The sequence below is a fragment of the Euprymna scolopes genome, chromosome 2, assembly GCF_053919585.1.
Source record: "Euprymna scolopes isolate OS-2025 chromosome 2, ASM5391958v1, whole genome shotgun sequence".
NCBI lineage: Eukaryota > Metazoa > Mollusca > Cephalopoda > Sepiida > Sepiolidae > Euprymna > Euprymna scolopes.
The window spans coordinates 147,108,916-147,122,740 of NC_136483.1; the positions used below are offsets into that span (position 1 = coordinate 147,108,916).

The following is a 13,825-nucleotide window of genomic DNA, read 5'->3' on the forward strand; positions in this document are numbered from 1 at the left end:
TAGCTACTCATGTCTGATGTATTTGCATTAAAACAATTTAATAGAAAATATAATTATGTGAAATTACTAAGTTAATTAGGATTGTCTTTGTGTTAGTAGTTAATTCTCTATTGGCCATGTTTTTTTTTCTTCTGGAGGCAATCCTAACCAAACTCTTACAGTAAGTTTACATGTTTGTTTTCCACTGAATATTAAATTATTTTTAATGCAAATATGACACATGAGTAGGTAAATCAAAATAAATTGTTTTAGATTAATTATACAACTATATTTTCTTGATCTTTTATATCGCCAATAGTAACATTTACCAAAAAGTAAAATAATTATTCTGGCAAAAAAGATTACAAAAATACTGAGTTAACAATCTCAAAATGTAAGGGAGATAATTAGATTAACTTGCTTTGTGACTTGACTTTTTATTTATTTTTTTACTCTTTTTCATCCCAAACGAAGCATATTGGCACTTGGAATGTAAGGGGCTATTATTTGGAATCATGGCTAATAGGGGACAGTGGGGAGTTGAGCAGCAAAATGTCTGTTCACATTACATTTAAACTTCTGCAGCTTAGTACAATCAAGGAAGCAGGAAACTGAAGGAATTCTAAAATCTAAGTCTTAAGGAAGAAACTATTAGAGAAGAAGGCTTTCAGCATCTAAGGACTTCAACAGCTGCATGTTCGGAGTATGTACGTTGAGAGGGCACAAGTGCTATGAGTTCATCAGTGTAGATTTTATTAAAGTACTTCTAAAATAAGAACAAGGATGCAGCGTTTGGACAGATATTGAAGCTTGTCCACTAGTGTGTGACCTATTAGATTTGAGACTCTTTTAAGCCCTTAGAATAAAACTAGTGGTTTATACACCAGCCCAGATGTGGCAACAATACTCTATGCTTGGGTGAATTGTGACTTTGTAAAGAGAGAGGATACTCTCTGGTGTGAGTACTTTTCTGACATGATAGAGGAAGCCCACCATTTTTTTTTTTTTTTTTTTTTTTTTTTTTCAGCAGTTTTGACAATGTCTTGCTTATTATTTTTTTATAATTTAAAAAATTTAAAGTAAAATGACATTAGTAAATCCTGGGAAATGCAAGGTAGATACAGGTATTTAATTATGAAAGAATTTAAATATAAAATTAATTTTTTTTTTTTTTTTTTTTTTTTTTGTAGCTTTCGTCCTTTTATAAGATTTTGTCATAAAATGAAAAAAAAGAAAAAAAAAGAAGACATGTAGTTTAAAGATGTTGCAGGATTATATGACATTAATTTAAAATTTCTTTTTTCTTTTTTAAGGTTGAACAACGAGATGTCCCCGGAATCGACAGCGCCTTTTTGGCGATGGACACAGAGGAGGGGATGGAGGTCGTCTGGAATGAAGTGCAGTTTTCAGAAAAGAAAAACTTCAAAGCTCAACAGGTGAGCATGAAAAGGAATCTGGAATTCATGAATTAATCATTTGTCCAAGTGAGGCATTGAGAGGCTTCTTATTCTTTTAAAATGTCTTTTTTTTTTTTCAATTTCCTTATTTTGTTATAGCTGGGACGTTCACCCACTATATCATAAATTCCAACTGAGAGATTTCGCTAAAATTGTAACCGTGCCTTTTAAGTACAATTGTTTGTGTCTCTCTCGCACCTGGTTCATCAAGCATATTTGGCAAATAGTTTCTGAAATTCTTTTTCAGGAGTCTAGTTACTCCTATAATTACTGGAATGATGGAGATCTTCCTAAGATTCCAGTTTCTTTTCATATTGTACATAAGACCTTGGTTTTTCATTATCTTTTCATTCTTGGCTCTGTTTAATATCTAAAACTTCTAAGATTATTTCATTCTTTTACTTGTCTCATATTACTATGTCAAGTTTAAAAAGGTACTTAACCTTTTTTTTTTTTTTCACTTTGTCCAAGTTGGGGATGGATACCAACCATTCACCTACTATCTTATATATTCCAACCGAGAGATTTTTTAAAAAGATTTTGACCATCCCTTTAAGTGCAATTGTTTGAATTTCTTTTGCACGGCATATTTGCCAGGTAGTTTTTGAAATTCTTTTTCATGAGTCCAGCTGCTCCTTTAATTATTGGAATGATAGAGATCTTCCTAAGATTCCAGTTTCTTTTCATGCCATACATAAAACTTTAGCATTTCGTTATCTTTTCCCTCTCAGATCTGTTTATCCCAGCACCATTGTGGACATTAACTATGACTGAGGTTGCTTCTTCCTTTATAAATTTGTATGTGCTGCCAGAAGTATGCTGAATAATGCTATCTTTTTTTTTTTTTTTTTAATGAATGATTTGAACCATGTTTAAATGTTTGTAGTGAATACGTTTATTTTAAAATTGTTTTATTATCACTGCATACTCGTTAACTTAACATCTTGCTGTTAATAATTGTTGTAACGGTGTAAGTTTTGAATTTCTCATTGCCTCGCAGGCAGGTAATAAGACAAGAACGGCATTATAATTAACAAAAATTAAATTAATAAAAAGTATATTGCAGAAGTACACATCATAATTCTGGGGTCATAACTACCACGCATCATTATTCAGTCATGTATTGGACTTAACTATATTTATAGTCTGTGGGTAAGTTTATTATTCTTAAAATAGGTATATCAGCTTACTTCATAACATTAGTAAATTTCAGTTATAATAAGCTAACATACCTCATAACTCCCAAGGTGTCTGCTACCGGAAGCGGTGACAAGGCAAATCAGTTCCTACATTTTTATTGTTCTTCAGTGTTTCTATTGTGAAGCAATTTATTGAAATAAAATATAAGAAAAAGACATTATTGAAAAATACACAATAAAAATTAACAAAATTAAAAGATAATAAAGTCTTTATTTGCACTTTTAATAACAAAACCCATTTTCAATAATTCTAAAAAAAAAAAAAAAAAAAAAAAAATGAATTTCAATAATTTTTAAGATAAGACCAAAAACTTTTCAATGATTAATAAATAATAATAAAAAAATAAAAAACACTCAGAAAAATGTAATAAACAAAGAGTACATGCATAGGGGGATATGTGTGACAGAAAAAAAAGCGAAGGAACTAATTTACCTCGTCATCGCTTTTGGTAGCAGACACTCCAGAAGTTAGGAATTATGTTAGCTGACTATTACCTTAATCTTCACTCATTTCTGTCAATGTACCCAACTTGGAGAATACTGATGTTTTTGTTTGTCATTTTCAAAGCGGAAGTCTTTTATCACTTAATCGAGCCATGTCACCTTTGGTTGTTTTGATGGTCTTTTTGGTAGGATTTCTGAAACGTTTGATGGTCAGGTGTTTCTGATGGCAGTTTTATTAATTAACCAATTCACAACAGTTTTCTTGTTAGTCCAGTGGCACTCCATGGTTTTGCTCCAGTACAAATGTAGAAACTTTTGTTTGAGACTGTCTTTGATCAGCTGACGTGGATGACTCTTTTCAGTAGCTTAAAGCAGACAATCATAAATTTTTTTTTCTTATTTGGTTGTGTGGATTTTATATCGTAAGTAGTTATTGCCTTTTTTTTTAATTTAATATCACTAAGGATTCAATTTTGATTTTATATGAAAATCAATTTTGAGTTTTATCAAAAGAAGAAAAGATCTGAATAAGTAAAACTAATTCAAACTTTTTCATAGTTTGATTTCATGAAGAAAATAAAGCAAACCGTAAAAAAGGAGGTGAGGAATTAGCCATGTATTCAAATGGGATACTATGAACATACCCTCCCCCCTCTTCTTCAGTATTAAGAATTGAATAAAAATAAAGAGGAAAATCTTTAACAAAAAGAAGAAATAGGTGATCAGCAGAGCAAAGGCCTAGAAAGTGAAGTTAGTATGAGGGACATTCCAAAGGTAATGTCTTGTATTTTTAAAAAAAAAATTTTCTGCCTGAATAGTTCACCAAAGAACACAAAAGCATCTGAAATAGGATGATTAAGCAGCGTGTAGTAGTGACTGGGACAAAGAACTGGACATAAAGTTAGTTTACCAACAGTTTTATAGTGGCTTCCTGAGACGAAATGCATTAAACTTCTGTTTTTGTTTTCTATTCTCTTTTGTAAAACTTAATTATGTTCTACAAAAACAACAGCCTCTTTCCTCTTACCCTTCCTTTTTTTTTTTTTTCCTTTCCTACTTCCCAACCCCATCAGTGGGGCATTAGAATACACCAACTGTCCCCCCTGCAGAGAGTAAAAGCCTCTCAAAGGGGCCACCTGTTGGCCGTGGTTGGCGACTCGTAATGACTTGGAAAAGGATCCTGGTGGCTGAGCAACTGATATCTAGGGAAATTAAAGATATCAGTTGCAACACTCCACTTTGGCCTCGTACAAGGCTAGATGGGCGGTCAGAGGGGCCCGATCCGATCAGTCGGCTAGTTACATCAAGCCCTAACACATCTACTTTTCTATCAATTTCCTCTAAATCGTAACAAATACAGTTCTACCCTTTATCACTATAAACTATATACATATTTTCCCCTTTTTTCCATGTGTTAGAAGGCGGTAGCTAGGGTCAAATGTGCCAAATGATTAAAGCCATGACATGGCTGTATAGTGCCGGAAGTTACCACAAATGACTTGGATTGTTTGACTAAAGGATTATGTGTGCTCATGGCTCACGTTTGGAACATGTATACTGTTCATGTAGCCTTGGCATGACAAGGCGAATGGGTTTCCTCCTTAACATGCCCCAATATTGGACTCCGAAATGGGTGGGGAGCATAAACAATGAATTTAAAATATATATATATATATATGGCCAAGTATAAAAACTTCAAGTGCTAACACGTTAACTCGGATAGTTCAGATAATGAACTATATCAAACATTCTCAAAATTTATAGTATTGGAATCCACCAAAGAAACCAAAATAACTGACTTATCACCGTTTATTATACATAAAATTATATCGGCATATATTACCCCAAAAATGTAAAAACTTTAAAAAATAAAACCCCACTGGTGGAAGTGGAAAGAGAAAAACATGCCACTTTTCTCCTAGGAATGAAAAATTTCTACAACATAAATATCAAAACTTATCCACACAAGAATTTGAATACATTCAAAAGTGTAAAATCGAAAGACCTCTCAATCTGCACTACTGAAGAGATAACAAAAGAACTTAAAAACCAAAGTGTAATAAACGTTAAAAGAATTAAAATAAAAAAAGAGAATCAGACTATACATATGAACACTTACATTATGCAGTTTGATAGACCCACTATCCCAAAAGAAATCAAAATTGGGTTCAACGTTGAAAAAGTTGAACCCTTTATACCAAATCCACTTTGGTGCTTTAAATGCCAGAAGTTTTGGGCACCATGAGGATGCATGTAGGGGAAGAGCAGTGTGTGGCAGATGTGACCAGAGAGGTTCAGACCACACTGTCAATGACTGCAATCTTGATTGCAAATGTGCAAATTGTGGAGAAAACCATCCTGCTTATGCTAGAGCATGCAGAATCTGGAAGAAAGAAAAGGAAGTAGTATCAATAAAACATACCAAAAACATTTCCTTCCTCACAGCCAGGAAAATAGTAGATGGATACATGAAGGAAAAGATGTACTCTCAAGTTGTATATCATCCAACATCACTAACCAAGACTCCAAATACGAAATACTAATAAACAAATTGTTACAATTGGGACCAAACGACTGACCCAAATTTATAAATGAAATCAAACCAAACATATCAACAATTAATCATCCCATTAAATCATCAACTAATGTTACCAATAAAACAAATTCTCAACCAAAATCAGAACATCCAAGAAAACAGTTGATCAAAAGAAAGACCACAAAAATCACCAGTACGTCGTGCAGATGCTGAAAAAGACAAAACTAAGGAAAAACAAAATCAGTTAAAAGAAAGACCACACGGGTCACCGTGGTGAAAAAAACACACTTGAAAACCAAAAAAATATACATATACCAAAAAACAAAATAATATAAGGAAATTACCACAAACAGAAGCCACTACTACTACTACAAATAGATTTACGGAATTAGAAGACATGGAAACTGAAGTTACTCCTCAAACCAAAAAAAATCCTCATGAATTACAAGAAAATCTAATGGAATTGCCGTGGATTGAAGGCAAATTACAATGAAATTTTATTGTTGCAAACCAAATTTAATCCTTTGGTTATTTATCTCTAAGAAACCTTCCTTAAGAATGAGGACAATTTGAATATAAAACACCATCAACAATATAACTACATTCATAATACAGGAGTTAATAATACTGTAACCCTTTTCCCCCTCCCATTGCAAAACCCAATCATATTCTGCAAGGCAGAGAACAAAAATGACAAAATCCACTATAAAACAACCAAACCAAAAGCTATCAACTAATGATTGAAAATACAAGGAGCTTGAAGAATAAAAATATCATAAAATAACTGGATACAACATCGAATACTATTCCCAAAATAACTGGATTCGGCATTAAATAACCCACAAAGGGTTGATATGCCGTTAAACAAAACAACACCACCAACAGTTTTAAGGTGACAGTGAGTTTGCAACAGTTTATGGTAGATTGTAGCTTGGACCAGATTGATAGAGATTTAGGGGGTCAAGATGAATTGACGTCAACTGATGACAAAGACACCTTGACAAATGAACAAGATATGGACGTTGGCGGTTAGGGAGTCATTTTCCACGATGGTGTCACACACACACACACACACACACACACACACACACACACACACACACACACACACACACACACACACACACACACACACACACACACACACACACACACACACACACACACACACACACACACACACACACACACACACACACACACACACACACACACACACACACACACACACACACACACACACACACACACACACACACACACACACACACACACACACACACACACACACACACACACACACACACACACACACACACACACACACACACACACACACACACACACACACACACACACACACACACACACACACACACACACACTGCAACTGATACCTGCAAAATATGTCAGTTGTATTTTCTTTAGCGAGTTATCTTGTTTTATATTTTTATGCTTGTGAGCTACTGCACGCCCACTTGGCAATTGCCAATGTGTGCGAGACGATGACATAGCCAGAATAAGACGAAAAGACAGAGGAGAAGGAAACTATGGCACACAGCATTAGGAGCAGTGGTTGTTGTCAAGCGGAGAAGTACATTAGTAAATAGAAAACATTAAAACAAATAAAACCCAAGTCAGTCATGAGATGCATATCTCCACCTGACACCATAAAGATGAGCTACAGTTTTATTTGCGTCTTATTTTATCATATTATACAAAGTGTTGCTGAAGTAATTCCATGGAAACATCGATAACTATAAAACTGTTCATCTGATCAGGTTTAAATCTTGCATAGTTGTTACTATTATCAAAGAACATCAGATTCATGCATTAAATTTTGAAAACATTGAAGTTGAAATTCTGTCTAAATTTTGACCTTGACTGAACATCTTAAGGTCAATCTCATATAAGATACAGGACTTCATTGGTTAATATATGGGCTAAGTAGCGAGTCTAGAAGGATCAACAGAAGTCGTCACTAAAAGTGTGCCTTTGACTTAGAACTGATTTAATTTTGGAACATCAGGATGATATTTTGAGCAATTTTGATGATTGGTTAAGCAGTGTGAATGATAGGCTGTACACAAACTCTTATCAGAGGTAATAAAATAAATTTATACCTGTTGGCCTAACAACTGCTGCTGATTCTTTAAATCCCCACCACACGTGATATCGTCAACTAGCTACATTTACAACATATATTTTTCAAGGGTCTCTCCACAGTCAATAAATGTTTTTCAGTTTTATTTATCTATCTATTTATTTATTTATTATTTTTCAGACTTTTCATGTTTAAGGGAACATCTTCAACGAAATTAAAAAAAATTTTTTTGTAACTGGTAATGATATTTGTAAATAAGTAAAGTAAATACTCTCCTTAAGTTTGAAAAATATAAAGGCCAAACTTTAAAAAAAATAACTTTTTATTCTCTCCACTATTTTTCATAAGTTGATTTGTTTTTGCTTTTTATCTTTGAAATTGTATTTATTTTCAGGAAAAAATTCGGCAGGTATTTGATAATCTAATCCAGTTGGATCACCCAAATATTGTTAAATTTCACAAATATTGGACAGACTCCGCAGGAGAGAAACCCCGTGTAAGTAACATTTTTTTACAAGAACATTTAAATGACAAGGATGTTTATTGTAATCAGCTACCAGATTAGAGTTGATGTTTTATTTTGAGTATTTTTGCATACAAGTATATTGAATGTTTCTCATATTATCCACTTTCCCAAAAACTGGCCATGAGAAGCTGAAAATCAAGTATGACAATCAAAAGGAAGATCTTCAATGAATATATACTACCTGTGATGACCTACGGTAGTGAAACATGGGCCCTAACGTCTTGCCAAAGTAAAATCTTGGCATTGGCACAAAGATGGAAAGGATAATGTTGGGCTCTACAAGACAGAAATAAACATCTGGATCCACCAACAAAGAGTTATTAACATTGTTGTGGTTCGGTTTAAGGGGTTACAACTATAAGGTGAAAGAGTACTGGGGTTCACTGCAAGCAGTTAAACTAAAAGTGTACTCTCTGCTTGAAGGTAGAAATGTCTGGCATTATATAAGCCAGACGAATCCATATTGTCCATGGATATAGAGGTGTTAACTACCCTGGAACAGACATCAATACTGCCATCAAGACATCCAAACACAAATGGGTAGGGCATGTAGCCAAACAACATGACGACAGAATGGACACCTTGTGAACGTCAGAGGCCAAAAAGAAGACCAAGAATGAGGTGGACGGACAATTTGATATAACGCATGGCAGTGGATAGCTCAGTACAGAGATTGTTGGCTAAATTCCAGGGAGAGGTTCCTCATTGAGTGATAAAACTCTTATTGATTGATTGATATTGAATGTTTAATGAAGCCTTTTTTATTGACATTGGTGTAAGGCAATTCAACAATGCAACTAACATGTTTAATCTTTCAGACTGCATTTGATTCTGGCGGTTCGCCATAGATATTCACACAGTTAGGGAACAAAATTAAAAAAAAAAAAAATGTTTATTTTGCAAAAAATCTAATAAAAATTATATATTTTTTTATTGGCCAGAAATAGGTAATGTTTATAATTGCTCTTTTTAGTTGCATGCAAGCGACTGTATAAGTCATTCCGTCGGTTGGTCTGTCGGTAACACTGTTGTGCTTGGCCTTTTTGGTTAAGATCAAAGGTCTGTTGTTAATAGATGCTGTTCTTAGCTTTTTAAGCTTTTCTTAAAAACCATATGTGGGGGCAATCCCACATATAAGACCTTGGTCAATGTAGGGGTAACCCTTCATACCAATTGTCACTATCCAGCTCCCTCATTTCCCCTTCATTCCTCACATTAAAAATTGGCCTTGTGCCTAATTTGCTCGGTGGGAGAGCAAATAAATACCCTTTTCTCGGCCTTTTGGCCAAGATCAAAGTGTAGTATCTGTTCTTGCTACGTGCTGTACTTATTGTGATATAAAGTGGGGGATCACTTTTCTGTATTAATTTCATGTAAAATGATCACCCACTTTACAATCAGTCAGTCTCAAAGCCATTCAAGTCATTCTCCAGATCATTCAAGTTGTTTTTGAAGGATTCCAGTTATTTTTTAAGCATTCTTAAGGTCATTCAATTCATCCTTAACTTCATTAAAGTTATTCTAAGTCCTTTACTTTTGATTTATTTAAGTCATTTCAGCCCATTTTTCGGCCATTTTAGTTTATCTTTAAGAATTTCATGTCAATCCTACATTCACGCATTCATTCATTACACGAGAGCACACGACTAATGGCGATCGGCCTTGTTTTTTATTTATTTTCGAGTTTTTTTTTTATTTAGGTTAATGTGTATTTTTTTTTATTAGATTTTTCTTTTTTCTTTCAATCTTTAAATTTTTTTAAATTTAGTAGTGCCCATTTTTATTTTTTTTCAGTTCATGTTACATGGGTAAAATAGTTCTTTTTTTTTTTTTTTTACAGACTCAAGTCAACTAACATATTTAATTTTCTCAGTTGCAAAAATATAACCAAGATTATACTTTCAGAAAAACATTCTTATACAAAAATAAGAAAAGCATTTAAAAAAAACATTTTTATTCTAAAACAAAACCAAGATTATACTTTTAGAAAAACACTTTGTCCATTAAAGTTCCTGAAAGCTTTCTGCAAGGATATTTCTGGAAGTGGTGAGAACTCAGAATAGTCCTGATTTTGTTAAAATTATTAGAAAGGTGTTTCATAATAAAAAAAATGTAAACCCTATTTAAATTGTGAAGTGATTTATTGAAATAAAAAAAAAAAAGCAAATTATTGTAAATTATCAAAATAACAAATAAGGTTTAGTAAGAAATAAAACTCATTATTTGTACTTTTATAATAAAAAAAATGTTTATGAAATGAGGTTGTTAAAGAAATGAAACTTTATTTGAACTTTTATGAAACAAGTTTTAAAAAATCAAACTTTTTATTTTAACTTTTATAATATAATTTTATGAAACTATCTTTAAAAAAATTTAAAACTTAAAAAAAATAGCACTTTTTATTTGAACTTTTTAATAAAAATCTGCTTATTAAACAAGCTTTTACTGAATATTCTGTATTGGATACATTTTTTTATGTTTGCTTTAAAAAACTTTCATAAACATTTTTATTAAGAAGTTAAACAAGTTTTAGTTTAAAAAAAAAAGAAGACCTATTTCATAAAGATTTATTATAAAAGTGCAAATAAAGAGTATAATTTCTTACAAAACATCATTATTATGCTCATTTTTATAATTTGCTTTTTATTTCAACCAATCACTTTAGTTTAAATAGAATGAAAGCTCCGAGACACTTTAGTCAACTATAAGCCAAACACTTTTGGTACTTGTGTAGGGTAGTGCACAAAGATATTTCACTACTCGTAGAGATTCCCCAAATTTGACATAGATACTTGCACACTTGGTGAACAGAATTTAAAAAAAAAAAGTTGATTTTGCAAACAATTTAATTAAAATATTTCTTCTTGATTGCCCCCAAAAAGGTGATGCTTTTCATTGTTTGTTTTTTTTATTTATTTAAGTTAATAGGTATTCTTTGTCAGTTTTTATTTAAAAAAAATTTCTTTTGGTCTTTTCAGATTTTTTTTTTTGAAGAAGAAGGCAATAAGATTAAAGTAGTGCTTGTGGTTCAGTTTGTTACATGGGCAAAATCATGCAAGTTCATTTGGGTATCATTTCTAGCAGTACTCTAACATGAGAGGGAGGGGAGAGACAAAGGCATTGCCAGAGTGCATATGCAATTTATCAATTGCCAAGTCCAGAATTTGTTGTCAAAACTTAGAAATTTCCATTAAATTTGTGGTGTACCACACTTCTTTTTTTTCTTCACTGCCTGGAAGTGAATGAGAACGACTGTTTATTTCTGCTCTCCACCCTAAACTCCATATTACTATTTAGAAAATTGATATACTTTTCAATTCATAAATAGCATTAAATGTTATTTTTGCTATTTATGGATGCTAGTCTTATTTTATTGTATTATCTGTTTATTTTTTTCCAGGTAATTTTTATTACAGAATACATGTCATCTGGTTCGTTAAAACAGTTTCTGAAGAAAACTAAAAAGAACAATAAGACATTCCCTTTAAAGGTAAGAAATATGAAAACACCTGAGACATTAAAAGCTGTGTAATTTGAACGTGTAAAAATATTGTTTCTTGTTAAATTATGCAAAGTTGTTTGTAGTCGGTGCGCATGTTACTACTAAAACTACCGAGACTCTAAAAATGTTTTATTAGTATAAGTATTACTTTAGAGGCCAGTAAATACTGTTGTATATACAAATATTTTATTGTTTTACTTTTTTAATTGTAAGAGCTGGGTGGATTTTACATTTGAAATGTGTAGATGTTCTTTTAAAAGGTGATCATTTCATATTTTAATAGGTAAGTATTTTGAACTTTGTATTAACAAAATTATGGAAATTAGATAATAAAATGGTTGGCCATAGTCAGGGTGACGCCAAGTTCCCCTTTCCTTTAGCTGCTATATATTTACCAGGATTACTGATCCTTGATTCTCATTACATAATGCTGAATATTTTAGAAAGAGGGTATCGAGTACCATTTAAAAAGAAATGCTCATAAAGAAAGAAATAAGATTCTTTCTTTATGACCTTGACCAAAAATTGAACTCTAATCTCCTGGTCCATTAGTAAACATTCTAACTTTATGCCAAATGGAAACTAATGCATACTAATTAGATATTATAATTGAAATACTGTAATAATTCATACATATTTCAAGATGTGATAACTCTCAGCTAAGTCAGTTTAGAGGTTTGAGTTGCTTAATCAGAAGTGGTGCAATGGCTGGAATCACTTTGCATTGTTCAATTCCAGTTAAATCTACTTACACTGCGATACCATTAGAGAGTAAAGATACGAACACTCATCAGCTGTGAGTATAATAAAAACTTTCATTCAATGAATTATATAGAATGAGTATTTATGCTTCAACATTTAATAAATCGAGGAATATGTTATAAACCAGAAAAACTGTTTTGTGCAAGTCCAAAGTTCAACCTAATTAAAAATGCAGAAAAATCTTTCTGATGTACATATCTGTCATGAAATGAAAATGTCATAGTCCTAATATCACATAAACTGATCAAGTTTTTTTTTTTGTTTTTAACTAAGAAAATCAAAATTTTATTATAACAAAACAAGATGTACTGTGATTGATCATGTTTAATCAATAAAGGAATACAACTCAATTCGAACTACCAAGATCCAGATTAGCTTTGTAAGAAGTTCTAACATTTTCTATTAAAATTGCTTAAAAACTAAAAAAAGAAAAACTATTTTCTATATAAAATTGTAGCCCCTTATGTCCACGTTTGGAGTGAAAATGAGTGAAAAAAATCTACTTGATCAATTGGTTTTTGGAATATGACATTTTTGTTTTGTGATGGGTGCATATATCATAGATTTTTTTGTATTTTTGGTTTTTTGTACTAACCAATTCTGTCTGATTTCAGTTTGGCATTGATGGTAGAGAAATTGGAGATGAATTAAAAGAATATCTTTGCTTCTTTTTTTTCTTTCTTTAAATTGAAGTGAGATTATTGATAAAAATAAATGCCCAAAGTGACATGATTTCCATCTTAGTAAAATTATGTGACCATTTATTGTGCGTTAACTTTGATAATTATAATTAATTTTATTTACTATTAATTGATTATTTATTGAAATCAAAAATGCAATCATGTAAAATATTAAAACAAACTTTAAATGATAATTATGAAATTAAATCCACTAAAATGCATTTAGCTTTATTTTATATTTTGTTACTAGTTGAAAAATAAATGGATTACTTTGTGACTCTTTTGAAATTTGAAAGCAATTTGAAGTATTTAGACTTGTCCAAAAGAAAGTCATTTAAACCATAAAATTCTTAGCAAATCTACGTATCTAAAAACTGAAGTTTTGAAAGTTATTTACATTCAAAGATTTTATAAATGAAGATTAAAGCATTACTTTAATAACTTATAGTTTTATTTTTTATAAGGAATTGGTTCAATTAATATTTTACTGATCAAATAAAATAACAACAATTGAATTCAACTTTGAAAATCTGGTGATTCTCCAGATTAAACCCTATATGTAATATTACCCATAAAAAGAAAATAGCACAAAAATGTTATGTATTTAGTTTTTAGTATATTTACTTTTTTTCTTTT

General features: G+C 31.6%; 1 protein-coding gene and 1 pseudogene across 16 annotated transcripts in view; both read left to right on the forward strand.

Moving 5' to 3' along the window:
• The window catches only part of LOC145297383 (nuclear receptor-binding protein-like), a 164,965-nt gene that overhangs the window by 25,328 nt on the left and 125,812 nt on the right, over positions 1–13,825 (forward strand). For all 16 annotated transcript variants that reach the window (XM_080143385.1, XM_080143365.1, XM_080143341.1 and 13 more), the window contains exons 2-4: positions 1,293–1,415; positions 8,114–8,215; positions 11,646–11,735. In XM_080143385.1, coding sequence (XP_079999511.1) covers positions 1,293–1,415; positions 8,114–8,215; positions 11,646–11,735 — 315 coding nt within the window. The remainder of the gene's footprint in view (positions 1–1,292; positions 1,416–8,113; positions 8,216–11,645; positions 11,736–13,825) is intronic.
• On the forward strand, positions 9,510–9,636 carry LOC145242491 (U2 spliceosomal RNA; annotated as a pseudogene).